This window comes from Myotis myotis, unplaced genomic scaffold (genome assembly GCF_014108235.1).
Source record: "Myotis myotis isolate mMyoMyo1 unplaced genomic scaffold, mMyoMyo1.p scaffold_m19_p_5, whole genome shotgun sequence".
Lineage (NCBI taxonomy): Eukaryota > Metazoa > Chordata > Mammalia > Chiroptera > Vespertilionidae > Myotis > Myotis myotis.
The window spans coordinates 103,858,660-103,878,164 of record NW_023416357.1 but is presented as its reverse complement, the minus strand read 5'-3'; the positions used below and the strand labels follow the sequence as shown (position 1 = coordinate 103,878,164).

Here is a 19,505-nt window from a genome sequence, read left to right as displayed (position 1 = left end):
AGAATTCTAGCTCCTTAATATGTCCACTCCACCCCTTCCCTTATCACTCAAGGCTTCTTTGCTGCCTTGGATACTGTCACCTGGCTTCTACAATCCGCAGTGGTCTATCTCCTGCCAACCTCGTTGCTCTTTGTCCCTATCTTCAAGCTCTAACAAGTCTGGCAGGCACTTTCAGGGACTCTCCCTAGTTCCCAAACTCTCTCTCTTCTAGCCTTCAAGGCCAGCTTAAACATACCTCCAAGGACAACCTCTCTAAACTCACCAGATTGCGTTAAAAACCTAACCAACAACTCCCCCCATCGTAGCAAATGACAATGGACTGCAAATGCCTGTATACTTGTCCCAGTTCTGCCATTCCCTCACTGTCAGAACTTACTTATCTGCAGAAATGAAGATATGATTACCAAACTTGGATGCTGAGGATGAAAATGAGCTGACAATAATAAAGCACTTAAGTCTTAAACAAAGTACTGTTTAGCAGGCCTGGCTCAGTGGTTGAGTGGCAAACAATGAACCAGATCATGGGCTTGATTCCCAGTCAGGGCACATGCCCGGGTTCCAGGCTCAATCCCCAGTATGGGTATGCAGGAAACAGCCAATCAATGATTCTTATCGTTGATGTTTCTCTATTTCCTTTTCCTCTCTGAAATCAGTAAAAATAAATATATATTTTAAAAGTATTGTCTCTTCATTATACTACGCTCCATGATGTTCATGGCTGCTCACCAAAGCTCTGCGGAATTTGGTGCCTGTTTAAGCACGAATCTATCTATATATATAAAAGCCTAAGCAACCATTGCAACTGAATGGACGACAGAATAGGCTGTGTGGGGCAACCAGGCCAGCAGGGGGGTTAGTGAGGGATGACCAAAGGACTGAGTAGCAGGCTATGTGGGGCGACCAGGCCGGCAGGGGGGGTCAGTGAGGGGCATGCTTCATGGGGTGAACAGGCCGGCAGGGGGGTTAGTGAGGGGAGACCAAATGACCAAACAGCAGGCTGCATGGGGTGACCAGGCCCGCGGGGGGGCAGTTGGGGGCAACCAAGACGGCAGAGGGGGGCAGTGAGGGTTGACCAGGCTGGTGGGGGGGCAATTGGGGGTGACCAGGCCAGCATGGGGGGCAGTAAGGGGTGGCCAGGCCAGCAGGGGGGGCTGTTTAGGGTGATCAGGCAGGCAGGCAGGTGAGCAGTTAAGAGCCAGTGGTCCCGGATTGGAGAGGGTGCAGGCTGGGCTGAGGGGACCCCCGCCCCAGGCACGAATTTTGTGCCCCAGGCCTCTAGTCTAATCATAGGGTAATATGCAAATTGGTTGGGATGCTGTCACAGTAACAACCGATCAGCGGGCTAAGTATACAGCAGGCATGGGTGGGCAGGGCATTGCAGCAACAGGGGTGGGGACCTGCACCGTATGGGATGCAATGGCTGCTGCTACTTGCCCAGGGCCGGCCCAGGGCTCTGGCAAGCTGCCGATAGCCACTGCTGTTGCGAGGGCCCAAGGCTCAGGCAAGCCTCATGGCAGGCAGTGGCAGCAGCAGTGGTGTAATGGGGTCGTCACCTTCCCCTGATCACAGGGTTGCCTCCCACAGAGGGAGGCCAGAGGCAGTAGCAGCAGCAGCAGCAGCGAGAGAGTGATGGGGGTGGTGCCTTCCCCTGATCGACTGGTCGCCTCCTGTAGAGGGAGGCCCGACTGCGGCTTGAGCCATCAATAGGACATCCCCTGAGGGCTCCCAGAGTGTGATAAGGGGCAGGCCAGGCTGAGGGAACTTCCCCCACCCCCCAGTGCACGAATTTTGTGCACCGGGCCTCTAGTGTGCTATTATTTACAGACCCTTCCAGATCAGAGGTTATAAGGACATAACCAAGGGCCAAGTGTGGGATGACTTCACACACACAAACCCAGTTCCAGGAACCCTTTTGGGCTAATAGCCCCACTTGGTTCTGTGATGATTCACTTAAGTCACCGAAGCCCAGTAAATACTCCAGCTTTGCTCCTTTCCCCATCTATTCATTCACAGGCACATGTGCGTGAAGATATAATACTTTATTCACTAACACGGGTTGAGGATTTGTAGTGAGGGGGAAGAGGCCACGGTTTCCAAAAATCCCAGTAGAGCAGTGATGGCGAACCTTTCGAGCTCAGCCTGTCAGCATTTTGAAAAACCCTAACTTAACTCTGGTGCCGTGTCCCATATAGAAATTTTTTGATCTTTCCAACCATAGTAAAACAAAGACTTATACAGTGGGGCCTTGACTTACGAGTTTAATTCGTTCCGTGACGGAGCTTATAACTCAAATTACTCCTATGTCAAATCACTGTGACGTTCACTGCGCCAACTAGCAGTGGGGTATCTGAAGCTGGCTCGTAACCCAAAATTTTTTGAGCTTGCAACTCAAAGCAAAAAATCGGCCAAGAGACAGCTGGTATCTCAAAAAAACTCGTTAGTCGGGACACTCATAAGTCAAGGCCCCACTGTATTTTTGATATTTATTTTATATATTTAAAAGCCATTTAACAAAGAAAAATCAACCAAAAAAATGAGTTCGCGTGTCACCTCTGACACGCGTGTCATAGGTTTGCCATCACTGCAGTAGAGGATTAACTACATCTCCAAGGTCCCGGGCAGCCAGTTCTGCCTTCCCACCCTTTACCAGACCAGGGTCCCGGAGTCCTTGTCCAGTTAGTCCAGCACCTGGGGTCGGGCCCTGGCATGCGCCTCCTCAGCCAGACACTAGCAGCCGCAGCGACAAGGGGGCTCATCTACTCTCACACTCTGGGCAGCGCTCGGTGACAGTGGTGGCCTTAGTGCCAGGGGGCAGCTTGAAGTCTCGGCCGCACACAGCGCAGATATAGAGACGGCGCATCATATGCGAACGACGGTGGCGGACGAAGTTTGAGCTGAGGCGGAAGCGCTGGCCGCACTCGGTGCAGGGGTAGGGCCGCTCGCCTGTGTGCGTGCGGGTATGATCTGCCAGGTTGGACCGGTGGCGGAAACAGCGGCCGCACACGGTACAGAGGTGCGGCTTCTCGCCCGTGTGCACGCGCCGGTGCTTGGCCAGCGCCGAGCTCTGCGCGAAGCGCGTGCCGCAGTCGGCGCAAACATACGGCCGCTCCCCGGTGTGCGTGCGTCGGTGGCGCACAAGGCACGAGCTGCCGCCGAAGGCGCGCCCGCAGTCGGGGCAAGTGTAAGGCTTCTCGCCCGTGTGCACGCGCAGGTGCTGCGCGTAGTTGGAGCTCTGAGCGAAGCGGCGCCCGCACTGCGTGCACACGTAGGGCTTCTCGCCCGTATGGCGCCGCCGGTGTTGCTGCAGGTTGGAGGCGGCCGAAAAGCGCTGGCCGCACTCGGGGCACTCGTAGGGCCGCTCGCCGGTGTGCGTGCGGCCGTGTTTGGTCAGCGCCGACTTCTGCGAGAAGCCCCGGCCGCACTCGGGGCATTCGAAGGGCCGTTCACCCGTGTGCGTGCGCGAATGCTTGGCCAGCGTGGACCGGCGCGCAAAAGCACGGCCGCAGTCCGGGCACACGTGTGTACGCGCCGGGTCTGCAGAAGGCGCTGCCGCCTCCCTCGGGACCTGTGGGGAGAAAGGGGACAAGTCAGTCCTGAACCACAGTCCCGTGAGCAAGAGACCTGGTCTCTGCATGCTGCAATCTCAGTTCCGCTTATGGAAAACAGGAAAGCACTGCTGCGCACATTAAATTAGAGACTGCACTAATGTACACAGCATATGCCTAGTGTCATTCTACCTGTTCTTTAATAATTCAACAAGTATTTATTAAGGGCGTGCAAGGTGCCAGACTGTGTTCCAGGCACTGGGGATTCAGTATTATATTTTTAAATTCCTGCTTATGGGAAAAATGGACAAGTGCTGGTATTGGGTGAATGTTTCAGATTTAAATAAGGTTAAAAAACTGATGTAACAAGAGCAAAAAGTAAAGGAAGTGAGAAAGCAGGCTACAGAGGGCACAGCAAGACCCTGAGGCAGGGGTTTTGCCAGTGAAGACCCAGGAATGGCAAGAAAAAGTACATAGGGCCGAATGCATGGAGGGGAGAGTAATGGATGGGGTGCCCTGCAGGGGATCTCTTAGCTTAGAGCCTTGTAATATGAAAGACATGGAAGGTGATGTCAGAGGAATGATGGCGTAAGGCTGTGTCTTTTCCTCTCCTCCTGAAATTTCAAAAAGTTAACCATGTATAATTCAACAAAGAAACCCCTGCTCAACACAGACGCATGCCTGGGAGACCTGCGCACTGAAACATCTAAAGGGGGGCAACCGGGAATAAACGGGGAGACAAGAGCAGGAAGCGTAGATGGCCCCAGGTGCAGCCCTGTAGCCAGGAGCTCACAGCAAGTGGCAAGCAGTGAGAGTGAACATGTCTGAGTCAGCAGATGCCTGACAGAGCACAGGATTCTGCCGTGTGCATGTGGCTCGGAGACAGGCAGTGGTGTTTCAAAGAAATATACCACAGAGCCCTGCCACTGCTTGGACTCCCAAAACTTGCCTCCTGTTGCCCTTGAAGTCAAGTTCAGGAGCGTATTATCTGTAAACCAAAAGCTACTGCAGTAGAATACGTGTCCCTCTGTGACTGATCCCCAGGAGGGGTGCTGGGACGGGACCCACGGAAGTGAGACACAAACCCTACCCTAAGCAGCACAGTTATACAGTCTTAGGGAAGCCACGGAGGTTCAAGACTGGGAGTTCAAAAAAAAAAAAAAGACTGGGAGTTCAGAGGTAAAAATCTTGTGATTCAGCACCATTTACTGGAAAATAGTAGAAAGACCTCTTCAGAGATAAATGCATAAGCAAAGGAAGACAGCAAATACCATGAAGAACCACAGTGATGAGGATGACCAGAAAGAAAATGAAAAATCCCCAGAAAGCAAGCTGGAACACATGGAAATATGTGATATAAATGACAGAGATTTCACCCTAGCTGGTGTGGCTCAGTGGATAGAGTGTTGGCCCACAGACTGAAGGGTCCTGGGTTCAATTTCAGTTAAGGGCACACACCTCAGTTGCATGCTCGATCCCCAGCCCCAGTCGGGTGTATATGGAAGGCAACCAATCGATGTGTCTCTCACATCGATGTTTCCCTCTTTCTGTCTCTCCCTCTTCCTTCTACTCTCTCTAAACATCAATGGAAAAATTTTAAATTTTTTTAAAATAACAAATGACAGATTTCAAGATTGCAGTCCTGAAAATACTCAATGAGATGCAAGAAAATACTAACAGGCAATTCAGTGCACTTAGAAAACAAATCAATGAACAAAACGAGTACTTTACCAAGGGGATTAAAAAAAGAACCAATAAGAACTCCTGGAAGCGAAGTATGCAATTAAGGAGATTAAGAGTAAACTACTGAGCATAGAAAACAGAAGAAATGAGATAGAGGAAAGAACTAGTGATATTAAAGACAGGAATCAAGAAATGGTGCGGAGGGAAGAGAAAGACCTGAGAATAAAGAAAAATAAAAGAGCTCTATGAGACCTATCTGATTCCATCAGAAAAAGCAGTATTAGAATTACAGGCATTGCAGAGGAGGAAGAGAGGAAGCATGGAATGAAGAGTCTATTAAAACAAATAGTGGATGCGAACTTTCCAAATCTATGCTAAGAACTAGATCCTCGCCCTGGCCGGCTTGGCTCAGTGGATAGAGTGTCAGCCTGTGGACTGAAGGGTCCTGGGTTTGATTCTGGCCAAGGGCACATGCCTGGGTTGCAGGCTCGATCCCCAGTGGGGGTTGTGCAGGAGGCAGCCGATCAATGATTCTCATCATTGATGTTTCTATCTCTCCTTCTCCCTTCCTCTCTGAAATCAATAAAGAAATATATTTTTTAAAAAAAGAAAAAGAACTAGATCCTCGATTCCAACAAGCAAACAGAACACCCGGTTACCTCAATCTAAAGAGGCCTTCTTCAAGGACCTGTCACAAATTAATGACAAAGAAAAAAGTTCTCAAAGCAGCCAGGAAAAGAAGGAAGTAACCTACAAAGGAAAACCCATCAGAATCATCCGAACTCTCAGCAGAAACCCTACAAGCCAGAAGAGAGTGGAAGCAAATAGTCAAACTCCTGAAAGAGAGAAATTACCAGCCACAAATAATATATCCAGCAAAATTATCCTTTAAATATTAAGGAGAAATAAAGATGTTCCCAGACATACAGAAGCTGAGGGATTTCATCACCAGAAAACCTCCATTGCAGGAAATACTCAATAGTTATTCTACCTGAAACAAAGAACATAAGGCCTTAACACTATGAGTAAGTTCAACAATAAACTTACAGCATAAATAGGGATAATTTGTGACAACAAAAACATCAAAGGGGAGGGGGAAAGGTCTGAACTAGAAAAGGATAATGAAGATCAGATGCACTCAAAAGGGAAAAAACTGCCCAGCTGGCGTGGCTCAGTGTTTGAGTGTGGACCTATGAACCAGGAGGGGTCAGTTCTATTCCTGGTCAGGGCACCTTCCTGGGTGTGGGCTCGATCCCCAGTATGGGGTATGCAGGAGGCAGCCAATCAATGATTCTCATTATTGATGTTTCTACCTTTCTCTTCCTCTCCCTTCCTTTCTGAAATCAATAAAAATATTTTTTTTAAAGAAAACATAACACTTCTTAATATATACCCACCCAACCAGGGAGCACCGAAATATATAAAACTACTCACAGAACTAAAGGGAGAAATAGACCAAAACACAATCATAGTTGGAGACTTTACACTCCATTGACAGCTCTAGACAGATCAACCAAACAAAAAATCAATAAAGAAATATTGGCCTTAAATGAAACACTAGACCAAATGGACATAATTAACATTTACAGAACCTTTCATCACAGAGCATCAGATTATACATTCTCCAGAGCACAGCATTCTCAAAGATTAACCATATATTGGGTCACAAAACTAGCATCAACAAATTCAAGAAGACTGAAAGTTTACCAAGCATGTTCTCTGACCACAATGCCTTGAAATTAGAAATCAAATGCAAAAATGAAGTAAAGAAACCCACAAATACATGCAGATTAAACAACATACTACTAAAAAATGACTGGGTTAAAGAAATAAAAGTTAAGGTCAAAAGATATAGAGAATCTAGTTGGTTTGGCTCAGTGGATAGAGTGTTGGCCTACAGACCGGAGAGTCCGGGATTCGATTCCGGTAAAGGAAGGGCATGTACCTCGGTTGCAGGCTCCTCCCCAGACCAAGCCCTGGTCAGGGGCTCATGCAAGAGGCAACCAATTGATGTGTTTCTCTCACATTGATATTTCTGTCTTTCCATCTCTTTCACTCTTCCACTCTCTCTAAAAATCAATGGAAAAATATCCCTGTTGAAGATTAAAACAAAAACAAAACAACAACAAAAAACTCCCAAAAAACAAAAGTCCAGGACCAGATGGCTTCACCAGTGAATTCTACCAGACATTCAAAGAAGATATTTTAAAACCATCCTTCTCAAAACCTGGGAAAGATAACACAAAAAAAGAAAACTACAGACCAATATCTCTGATGAATACAGATGCAAAAATCCTAAACAAAATACTAGCAATTTGAACACAATAGTACATCCAAAAAATAATACATCATGATCAAGTGGGGTTCATTCAGGGGCACAAGAATGGTTCAATGTACGCAATCAACATAATACACCACATCAACAAAAGAAGGATCAAAACCATGTGATTTTACCAATAGATGCAGAAAAAGCATTTAAGATACAACATCCGCGCCGAAACCGGTTTGGCTCAGTGGATAGAGCGTCGGCCTGCGGACTGAAAGGTCCCAGGTTCGATTCCGGTCAAGGGCATGTATCTTGGTTGCGGGCACATCCCCAGCAGGAGATGTGCAGAAGGCGGCTGATCGATGTTTCTCTCTCATCGATGTTTCTAACTCTCTATCTCTCTCCCTTCCTCTCTGTAAAAAATCAATAAAATATATTAAAAAAAAAAAGATACAACATCCATTTATGATTAAAACACTCAATAATAATAGGAATAGAAGGGAAGTAGCTCAACAAAATAAAGGCCATATATGCCTATATGCCTAGCCGGCAAGGCTCAACGTTTGAGCATCAACCTATGAACCAGGAGGTCATGGTTCGATTCCTGGTCAGGGCACTTGCCCAGGTTGTGGGTACAATCCCCGGTTTGGGGCTTGCAGGAGGCAACTGATCCATTATTCTCTCTCATCATTGATGTTTCTATCTCTCCACCCCCCCCCCCGTAACCTTCCTCTCTGAAGTCAATAAAAACATTAAAAATAATAATAAAGGCCAAATATGATAAACCCTCAGCTAATATCATACTCAATGGTGGAAAACTGAATGCTTTTCCTCTAAGATCAGGAACGAGACAAGAATGTCCACTCTCACCACTCTTACTCAACATAGTGCTGGAAGTCCCAGTCCGAGCAATAAGGCAAGAGAAAGAAATAAAGGCATCTAAGTAGGAAAAGAAGTCAAACTGTCACTTTTTGCAGATGACATAATTCTGTATATAAAAAACCCAAAAGACTCCACTAAAAAAACTATTAGGAACAAATATAGTCAAGTTGCACAATACAAAATCAATGTGCAAAAATGCATTGCCTTCCTGTATAATAACGATAAAACTTCAGAAAAAGGCCCTAGCTGGTTTGGCTCAGTGGCTAGAGTGTGGCCTGCAGACTGAAGGGTCCCAGGTTCGATTCTGGCCAGGGGCACATGCCTGGGTTACGGGCTCGATCCCCAGTGGGGAGCATGCAGGAGGCAGCCAATTGGTGATTATTTCTCATCACTGATGTTTCTATCTCTCCCTCTCCCTTCCTCTTTGAAATTAATCAAAATATATTTTTTAAAAAAAATTTTTTTCAGAAAAAGAAATGGGAAAAAAAACAATTCCTTTGCAATTGCAAAAAAAGCATAAAATATGTAGGAATAAACTTAACAAAGACATGAAAGACCTATATACTGAAAATTACAAAGCATTATTAAAAGAGATTGAAAAAGACACAACAAAATTATCCCATGTTCATGGGCTGGAATAACCAACATAGTTTAAATGGCCATATTACCCAAAGCAATATACAGATTTAATGCAATCCCCATCAAAATCCCAATGGCATTTTTAAAAGAGAATGCGAAATCATCATTTATATAGAAACACAAAAGACCCCAAATAGCCAAAGGAATCCTGAGAAAAAATAAAGAAGCTGGAGTTATCATGCTACCTGACTTTAAATTATACTAGAGTTATGATAATCAAAACAGCATGGTATTGGCAGAGAAACCGACACACAGATCAATGGAACAGAATAGAGAGCACCGCTATAAAACCACACGTATATGAACAGATAATTTTCGACAAAGGAGACAGAAACATATAATGTAGTAAAGATAGTCTCTTCAATAAGTGATGCTGGGAAAACTAGAAAGCCACATGCAAATGAATGAAAGTTGATTTGTCCCCATGCACAAAAATTAATTCAAAATGGATAAAAGACCTAAATATAAGACCCGAAACAATAAATTACATAGAAGAAAACATAGGTACCAAACTTATGGATGTTGTTTGTAGAGAACATTTTATGAACTTGATCACAAAGGCAAGGGAAGTCAAGACAAAAATAAATGGATGGGACTGTACCAAACAAAAAACCTGCACAGCAAAAGAAACTGACAACAAAACAAAGGGAGAGCCAACCAGATGGGAGGTGATATTTGCAAACAGTAACCCGACAAAGGTTTAATTTCCAAAATATATGAAGAACTAATAAAACTCAACAACAAATTACCCAACCAGAAAGTGGACAGAGGACCTGAAAATACACTTGTCCCAAGAAGACATATGAACAGCAAACAGACATATGAAAAGATGTCCATCCTCACTGGCAACTAGGGAAATGCAAATCAAAACTACAATGAGCTACCACCTCACACCTGTTAGAGTGGCCATTATCAACAACACAGGCAACAACAAGTGTTGGAGAGGCTGTGGAAAAAAGGGAGCCCTCATTCACTGCGGGTGGGAATGTAGACTGGAATCATCACTATGAAAAGCAGCCTGGCAATTCCTCACAAAATTAAAAATACAGCTACCATACAACCCAGCAATCCCTCTCCCGGGTATATACCCAAAAAACTCGAAATCATGTATTCACAAAGATATATGCATCCCGATGTTCATTGCAGCATTAGTCACGGTGGCCAAGACATGGAAACAGCCAGTGCCCCGCGACAGAGGACTGGATAAAGAAGATGTGGTCCATACACACCATGGAGCACAACTCAGCCGTAAGAAAGCAGGAAATAGTGCCATTTGCAACAACATGGATGGACCTTGAGAACATTATGCTAAGTGAAGTAAGACAATCAAAAAGCTAAGAACCACATGATTTCGCTCACATGTGGAATATAAAACTGAAATTCGTGAACACAAACAGCAGCGTGTGAGCTACCTGACTGAAGGTGGTAGAAGTAGGGGTTCTAATATAAGGTGACAGGAGATTTGATTTTCGATGGTGGGTACCTGGTGCAATATACAGATCCTGTAACATAGAAACCCACACCAGAAACCTGTATGTTCATGTTGACCAAAGTCACCTCAACCAATCTAATAAATATTAGAAAAGAAGAAAGAGATGGGGAACCATTAGAGGAATTGTTAGACGGTACTTCGCAGGGACATGACCAGATGAGACTCATTTTAAAAGCCTCCATCAGGATGCTGGGGTAGAAGGAGGCAGCAGGCAGAACGGGAGCCCAGGGAGGAGGCTGCTGCACTGCAGTCATCTGCCCAGAGAATAGTGGCTCAGACCCAGGTGACAGGTGACAAGCGAAGGAGTGAAGGTGGTGAGAATGGTCGCTTCTGAATATATTTTTGCCATTTCAGACAGCAGATTTGATAAATAAGATCAGACATGAGATGTAAGGAAAAGAGGAGTCAAAATGACTCCAAAGATTTTGAATTTAGCAACTACAGAAGTCAAGCTGCCATCTGCAGACATGAGGATGGTGGGAAGAGCAAGTTGAAAGGTGAAATGTTTCAGGTCACATCTCCAATTCTTGACCATCTGGAGCTCAGGAGACAGGCCTCGGCTGGAGGTGTTAATTGCTAAAATACAACGTGGTCCTTTAAAAGAAACTCCCCATAGCTGATTTGGCAGAGAACCAGGAGCAGCAAGATGAGCAGCCAGTGAGATAGGAGAGGATGGCGACTTAGAAGCGAGGCCAGCCCTGACCAGTTTGGCTGTGGCTAGAGCATCGGCCTATGGACTGAGGAGTCCCAGGTTCGATTCCGGTCAAGGGCATGTGCCTTGGTTGCGGGCATATCCCCAGTGGGGGGTGTGCAGGAGGTGGCTGGTCGATGTTTCTCTCTCATCGATGTTTCTGACTCTCTATCCCTCTCCCTTCCTCTCTGTAAAAAAATAATATATATATATATATTTTTTAAAAAGCGAGGCCAAAAACAAACCCAGGCTTTTGAATAAACTTTTAAAATAGAGCACATAGCATTTTTTAAGCTGCGAAGAAGGAGGCAAGGGTAAAACCCAAATACAATTCTGAGGCCTGAAATGAAAACGAGCCAGTTTCAGGAAGCCTGGGCGTCTAGAGACAAAATCAGAAAAAGAAATGTTTCCTAAAAGGCAGGTGAAGGGCACAGGTTGTAGTAACAGTGTTAACATTGTACTGTCCTAGTATTTTGTATTAACAGTAGAAAGAAGAGGAATATTGAGGGCATCTTGCTCCCTTCTTAGAAGAGGGGGCTCATCCAGGCAAAGTGATGTTGAGTGATGTTGGGCCGAGCAATTAGGTACATTAATTAATGATTAAATGAAATATCTGACACATATTAAGGACAAGACAGTCTTAGCTTCTCCCCACAAAGTAGTTACCATAGTCTTATTTCATAGATAAGGAAACTGGTTAAGAGAGGGTAAGTGACAGCTTGTGAGTCGTGAAGGGCCTTACTTTCTTTTCTTTTTGCCAAAAAAAAGAAAAGCTTATTGATTTTAAAGAGAGAGGAAGGGAGAGAGACAGACATTGATGTGAGAGGGAATCTCGATCGGCTGCCTCCTGCACCCCCTGCCAGTAGATGGGACTACACCTATCCAACTGAGACACTGGCCAGGGCGAGGATTTTACTTTCTGAAGGTGCAAGAAGGGCAACTTCAAGGCCTTGGAGATCGGAATTCTCGCTTAAACTGTACAAAGAATAATGACAGTGATACCAGCATTACAGTGTAAAGTTTCAACAACGCTATGTGATGTACATTGTATTAAATCTTCCTGTCACCTGCCTCGAGTCAGCTGTTATCCTTGGTATTTAGGAAAACAGGCTGAGGCAGATTAAATTCCCATAGCCAGGGGAGTCAGGACCCTCACTTAACTAGCAGGCTATACTGCGCTTCCCTGCGCCCACACGGCCAAGATGGGACAGAGGCTGGACTCCACGTCCCTGGCACTTTCCAAGAGGAATTTAAAGTTAAAGTACAACCTGATATCGAGAAACTCCCCATAGCTGAGTTGGCACAGTGAGAATTCAAGGTCACACTTTCCAGTCTTACCCTGGTTTTGACACCTACTGGGTTTACTGCAGCACAGCAGCCATTGCGGAGAGAACTTTTCTTATTATACTACATTTTGTTCTGGCCCTTTTGTCTCTGGCACCCATCTTTAAGATGACTAAAGCCTTCCTGAGGGCGTCCTTACGCAGGGTCACTGACTAGAAAAAGGAAACTCTTCACACAAGTACTCTTGGCATTGGCAGCTCCAAGAGAAGGGGCTCTGGGTGCCCCAGGACAAATCTAGGTAAGAGGGGCTGAGACTAACTCATTAAGATCACAGGCAAGTCACTCCCGTCCCAGGCCCCAGTGAACCCAGGAAGGCGAGGTAGGCTCCGTGAGATAAAAAGTGCCCAACTGGTGCTATGCACACATCACAGGATGCAAGAGGATTCAGTCTTCTGCTGGTGCACTCGTATCTCATTATGATCATTATGTATCTTTTTTCACGGATATTAGAAAAAAGATGCATCACATGAAACCCACAGTTTCATCAGTATTATTTTTTGGATAAAAATGGATTTAACAAAAGCTGCTAACCTACCTGAGGAAAAGCATTAAGTCATGAGCACAGCAGGTGAGCGATGAACATGCAACTAAAGCTGGGCAAATACCAGACTAGGTGGTCAGCCAAGGCCCTTCCATGTGTTAAATTCTACAGCTATTAGATTTAAAAATTAGAATAAATGGTATTTGCACTATAACAAGAAGGTCCCATGGGGATACAATGTAGTATAGTAATATGATGATCCAAGTCCATGAAGTGATTGCGTTTGTATTCCTGCTTTATGTTTAGTTTGGTTTTAACAGAGCAAAGGTCCCAGTTCCCTCCTCAGTAATAACTACCACCCAGCCAATATGGCTCAGTTGTTGAACATTGACCTATGAACCAGGAGTTCACGGTTCAATACCAGGTCAGGGCACAGGCCTGGGCTGCGGACTCAAACCCCAGTATGGGGCGTGCAGGAGGCAGCCGATCAATGATGCTGTCATCAGTGACGTTTCTATCTCTCTCTCTCCCTCTCCCTTCCTCCTGAAATTAATAAAAGTTTATTTTAAAATAACAACAACTACCATGAATTAAGCTATGTGCCAGGGACTGTGCTAAGTGCTTCTCACTCACGTGCTCATTAAATTCTCACAACCCCTTGGGTTAGGTATCAGGAGCTCCATTTTATAGATAAGAAAGTAAGACTCAGAAGGAAAGTGACCACACAAGGCCCTACAGCCAATCAATGTCCGAACTGGGGTCTGAACGCCAAGTCCCATCATCCAAAACACCTGTTCTCTTAACCATGCTGCAGTTCTACCTCACTGACAAGTTTGAGGTCACCCTACACAGCTTGTCTCCCTGCCCTGGACCCTTTTCAGAATCCCTCTTCTTTTTGGTAGTACGATCCCTACCCTCTAGCTCAGTGGTTCTCAACCTTGGCTGCACATTAGAATCACCTGGGAATCTTTTTAAAATCCTGATTTCTGGGTCTCATCCTCTGGAAATTCTATTTCTTTGTTACCAATGTTGTGGCCCCACCCCATAACAAAGAAACAGAATTCCCGGAGGATGAGGCCCAGAAATCAGGATTTTAAAAAGATTCCCAGATGATTCTAATGTGCAGCCAAGGTTGAGAACCAGCTCCTTGCTACAGACCAACCATATCAGCATCACCGGGAACTTGTTAGAATCTCAAGTCCCACCACAGACCTACTGAATCAAAATCTCCACTTTAACAAGATTCCCAGGTGACTTGTATGCTTGTTAAAATTAAGATTTAATCTAGAAGAGAGAACAACTCCTGGAGAAAGCAGGTGGGAAAGGTGAAGAGGGTTTTACAGGCTGAAGGACCCCATAGGCAACGTCTCAGAGGTGAGAAAGGGTCAGGTCTGTTTGAACTGGGGCATGGGATGGGTGTTGGGTCATGAAGTCAGGACATGAGGTCAGGTGGTAGAGCTTTGAATGCCAGGCCTAGGAGCTAAGACTCTATCCTGAGGGAACAGAAAAACACTCAAAGGTTTAAGCAGAGAGAGAGGATCAGATGTGCACAGAGCCCTTTGAGAATATCTTTGTGTTAAGGAGAGGTTGGATTTTGATAGGCAGTGAGAGAATGCTTCAGCGCCCGTGTGCAGCATAGTTCAGGCCTGTTCTGGACAATGACTGGCCATGGGACTGGGTGATGACAGCTACGAGATGCAGGATGTCAGCACTGGAAAGAGCTTTGGAGACGACAATCTTCATAGAAACAGACTCAGGGAGACCACACAGCAAGCTCATGAGCTACCTTGTGGGCAGAGTGCTATGGTAAACGTTGATGGGATGTGTAGGCAAAGCTGGTCAATGGTGAAGCTGGGATTTGAACCGATGCTTTTAACTGCTACATGTTGTCTAGAGCAGCCGTGGGCAAACTAAGGCCCGCGGCCGGATCCGGCCGTTTGAAATGAATAAAACTAAAAAAAAAAAAAGACTGTACCCTTTTATGTAATGATGTTTACTTTGAATTTATATTAGTTCAAACAAACACTCCATCCATGCTTTTGTTCCGGCCCTCCGGTCCAGTTTAAGAACCCATTGTGGCCCTCGAGTCAAAAAGTTCACCCACCCCTAGCCCTCCATACGTTTCATGGCCAGCCATGCCCAGCCTCCTCCATCCCATCCTTAGCTCTAGCCAGTCCAATCAAGGTTTGAAAATATCCCCAACTTTCTGTCTTGTCTCCACTGCTGTCACTACCTGAGAGCAGGCTGCCAGCCTCACATGGCCTGTTCTCCCCACAACAGCCAGTGAATCTTCTGAACAGAAAACCCAACATGTCTCCTCTGATCTCAGGCTTCTGATGGCACCGTATCACCTCACGCGTATGTAAAATTCCTATGCGGCTTCCAATACCTGTAGCTCTCTGGCCCCGTCTCCTGTGAGCCTTTGCTTCTGCTGTTTCCTCCTCCTGGAATGCCCCTCCTCTGCCTCCATTTGCCAAATGCCCACTGAGCTTTGTCTGTGAACCTTCCCCACTGCCTTGAGCTGTCTGCCCTCAATCTTCTGTCTAGGCCCCCATGTGGGTCTCCCCTTTCACACCCAGCCCCGGGATACACCCCAAAAAGGCCTTTGATAAAAATGAGTTGAAAAATCTCTAGGATGACCTTAAGGCTCTTCCTAAGCCTTAGGAGTACCCTAATTAATAATAATGTACCTACCTATATAGTTTAAGTTTTAAAAATCTGACTCTCAAAAGAAATTTCAATCATTGTACTGTTGATATTTGGCTCCACTGACTAATGAGTTTGCCGACCACTGACCTAGACCAAGGTCCTAAACTTTAGAGGAAGAAGGAATAATCGCAGAATGAATAACATTTACATAGTGTTTATTATGTAAACAGTTCTCTTTATGTGTGTTAACTCATTTCATCCTCACAACCCTAAGAAGTAGGTGTGGGTATGATTTTCCTTTTACAAATGAGGAACGTGAGGCACAAAGAGGTTAAGAAACTTGCCCAAGGTCATACAGCTGGTAAATGGAGATCAAAGTCCACCCTGAGCTCTGGAGTCTGAGTTCTTAACTTACAGGTGGAATGGGGAGATCAGGCGATCACAGGGCCAGAAGAGGCAGAGTAAGCTAGCATAAGGGGCCAAGGAGGCCTGAGAAATACAGACCTACAGAGCTATTCTGACTGGGAGCAGAGGCCAAAGCAGCCAGCCCCCTCCCCCTAGGGCCCACCACACCCACTAGGGGGCAGCCGAACGTCTTTCCCTGGGAACTGGCTCCCCTGCAGGAAGAAACCAGAGCCTGGGCCCAGAAACCTGGCCCAGCCAGAGTTCCCCAGGTATGAGCAGGCTGCACTGGAAGTTGTGGCAGTTTGGGGCCTGAAGGGGGAAATCTAACTCCTATTCTGATATTAAAGCTCCTCTCGTTAAACCTTCCTCTCCCTCAGGATAAATCCCAAATGCCCTACCTGGCCTGCCAAACACCCTGAGCTCATCCACGCTTCTCCCCGTGCCCCACTCCCTCCCTCTGGGCCACTGAAAGGCCCATTTCTTCTGCCTGGAGTCGCCACTCACCTCACCCCTCACTCTCACTGGTCTCGGATAAGCCATCTCTTTACTAACTCTGGGACCTTGGCCAGTCACCAAACTATCAAGCTTCCTGGGCCTCAGTTTCCTCACCTGTAAAATGGAACAAATACTACCTATGTTATAGAACCGAGGTGCTTAACACAGTGCCTGGAGAACAGTAAATGCTCCCAAGGGTCCGGGTTTCTGTCGCCTAACCTGGCCCCTCCCCCACCCCGTCTGCATCAGGCTCCCAGCTCCGGGCTTCTCCCCCCCCCCCCCACCCCGCCCCCGCGCCTGCTCTCACCACACAGGATTGTAGCTGCAAGGGCAGATCCAGGGCTTCTGCCTGATGGAGGCTGCGCCCGAACCAGGTTAGGGATCGGGGTGTGGGACACGTACCTCCTTGTTGTCCACGGGGATCTTGAGTTTCACCACCTCATACTTCTCCTCACCCTCATCCTCCTCATCCTTCACCAGCAGCACCATCTCCTCTTGCATCTCTTCCTCCTCCTCCTCCACCTTCGGTGTCTGCTGTTCGCCAGGCATCTTGGTGTCCTAGGGCGGGCAGCTGGGTCAGAAGCTCAGGACCCACCCCGCACCCCGGCCTGGCCCAGGCAAGGCGGTGCAGCGCGGCTTCCCTCGGCCGACCCTGGGGGTTGGCCCTCTCCCTCCCACCCAGCTCGGCCCTAGGCACCAGCACTTGCCCGCGACCAGCTCCGAAGACACTCGTTCACCCCACTCATCCCGGCGTTCAAGGCCCAGAACAGTTCGAATCTCCAGTGCCAACGAGTCGCCACCCTCCCCGCGCTGAGTCACTGCCGGCGCCTGGGTCGGGGCCCGGAACTCCAGGGCACGGGCTGGAGGCGGGATCGGGGCGGGGACCCTGCGGGTGCGCACTCACCAGCCGCAGGTTCAGCGCTCACGCAGCCCCAGGCCAGGCTCCCGGCGGTTGGGCATTCGTGAGGCGTCGGGGGCGGGGCCTCGGGGCGGCCTGTCATTGGTCAGAACCGCTAGCGCCGCCCCTGGGGGAGGGACCCGGAGGACCCGAGCGTCCGGTCTGAGCTGCCCCGGGAGGGTGGGGAACCCAGGGCCTGTGGCTCCGCCGTTCCCCAGCTCCCAGGACCCCCGTCCGCTCCACCCCTACTCTCACGGTCCTCGCAGTCCGGTTCGGACCCACCTTCCGGGCGTTCCCTCTGTGCCGCTCGGGGTCTCCGCTGCGGCCGGGCACGTCCGCTCCGCCCAAACTAGGCCACGTGCGCTCCAGCCCGGCCTGGGCCTCTCGCTGGCGCCCCGCCTGGAGGGCGGGCCCTGTTGCCTCCCCGCCTCTTCCCTTTTCCTGTTTCTCCCCCTCGGCCGTCTTTTCTCCTTCGCCAGCGACGCTTTTCCGGTCTCCTGGCCTCGGGGATAGCTGGCTCCTTGGGACATGCTTTCCAATCTACTCCCACAAAAAAAAAAAAAAAAAAAAAGGCTACCGCGGCCCCGTGCTGTGTGGTGTGCCTACTGCGCGCTGGTGTCATGCTACGCGTGTCACACACCTGAGCTCTTTTTAAAAATTAAATGTGCCCTGGCTGGTGTGGCTCTGCAGATAGAGCGTCGGCCTGCGGACTGCAGGGTCCCGGGTTCGATTCCCGGTCAGGGCACCAAAAAAAATAAAAAATTTTAAAAAAAAATTAAAAATTAAATGTACTGAGGTAAACTATCGCCGCCCAAAGTCTGCTCTCCTCCGGGCTCCGCATACTTGATCGCTGTTATCCACTTCCTCCTGCCCCCACTGCCTCCCCTGGTGTGCGTATGAGTTTGTTGATCTCTCTTTATCTACCCAAAGGTGGGTCCATTTTACGGACGGGCTATTCGAAGTTCTGGGAAGTAAACTGATTTGCCTGAATTATATAGTAAGGTCTCTCTCACATCATAACCCTCACCCCACAACCCAGTAACCGAAGTGGAAAATGGGTGGCTCGCAGGCCAAATCCACGGCACAGTGGTACCTTCTTGGACCCTCAGGGTGTTCTCACATTTAAAAATTAGCTTAAAAAAAAAAAAAGTCTTTACAGTTTTTTTTATTTCCAACAGGTCAGGATTTGGATATTTCATTTAAAAGTTCTGTATTTCCCGTTTCTCTTAAAAAAAGATATCTAATGCTTCCATTTTATGGGTGGGGCAACTAAGGATCAAAATTGATGAAAGCAACGAGAAATGCAGTCAGTAAATGTTTAAAATCCCCATCTCGCCTCTTTCCAACAGCTGTGTGTGGCTCAGTATCTCCCTTTGACAAACGAGGGAATTAAATGTTAGAAAACCCAAGTAAGTAGTTCCAAGTCACACAGCTGCGAAGTAGCAGACCCCAAAGCTCGTGTTCTTTCTATTGCACCAAGCTGTCAGAAACGAGGCTACCCAGGGAAACTGGTAGCAGGGCCAGGACTTCATTTCTTAGGTGGGTGATCCGCCTCAGTCTGTTTTGCCCCTGGCCAGTCATATCAGCTCCTCTCACCCCTTCCTCCCTATTGACACCCTCCTTGGAAAAAGCTAGGAATTGGAGTCCAGCTCCTAACCCACGGGGCGTTTACCTTTTCCAGGGGATAAAGTCCCTTTGGGATGTTCGGCCAAATGGCCTGTTTCTTGACAAACATAAAAAAAGTCTCAGGGCGGCCGGGTGTCCCAGTAGGCAGAGCATCAGTGGTGGGCCTTCTATGTCTGTACTGGAGCGGCTGGCCGCAATTCTCCCTTACTGTGTTGAACTTTAGATAAATGGCTTCATAGTTTATGTATTATGCTGTAACTTGCTTCTAATTTTTTTCTTGCAAAACACCTCAAATTTTACTCACGGTAAAAGTATTTAATAGCCGAAACCGGTTTGGCTCAGTGGATAGAGCATCGGCCTGCAAACTGAAAGGTCCCAGGTTCGATTCCGGTCAAGGGCATGTACCTGG

General features: G+C 47.4%; 1 protein-coding gene across 5 annotated transcripts; it reads right to left on the bottom strand.

Annotated features, from left to right (window-relative positions):
* Positions 1 to 2,463: 2,463 nt before the first annotated feature.
* On the bottom strand, positions 2,464 to 17,989 carry LOC118656380 (zinc finger protein 771). 5 transcript variants are annotated; one of them, XM_036309645.1, is made up of 5 exons: positions 17,753 to 17,864; positions 17,477 to 17,597; positions 16,975 to 17,130; positions 16,582 to 16,686; positions 2,464 to 3,565 (listed from the first exon to the last, which is right to left on the bottom strand). In XM_036309645.1, the coding sequence occupies exons 3-5, from the start codon at positions 17,119 to 17,121 to the stop codon at positions 2,753 to 2,755; spliced, it is 1,065 nt and encodes a 354-aa protein (XP_036165538.1). In that variant the 5' UTR covers positions 17,122 to 17,130; positions 17,477 to 17,597; positions 17,753 to 17,864; the 3' UTR covers positions 2,464 to 2,752. The 5 variants fall into 5 exon arrangements, with proteins under 5 accessions (XP_036165538.1, XP_036165541.1, XP_036165537.1 ...); XM_036309648.1 differs by lacking the exon at positions 17,477 to 17,597 and having other exon boundaries at positions 17,753 to 17,989; XM_036309644.1 differs by lacking the exon at positions 17,753 to 17,864 and having other exon boundaries at positions 17,477 to 17,746.
* Between the last annotated feature and the right edge of the window lie 1,516 nt (positions 17,990 to 19,505).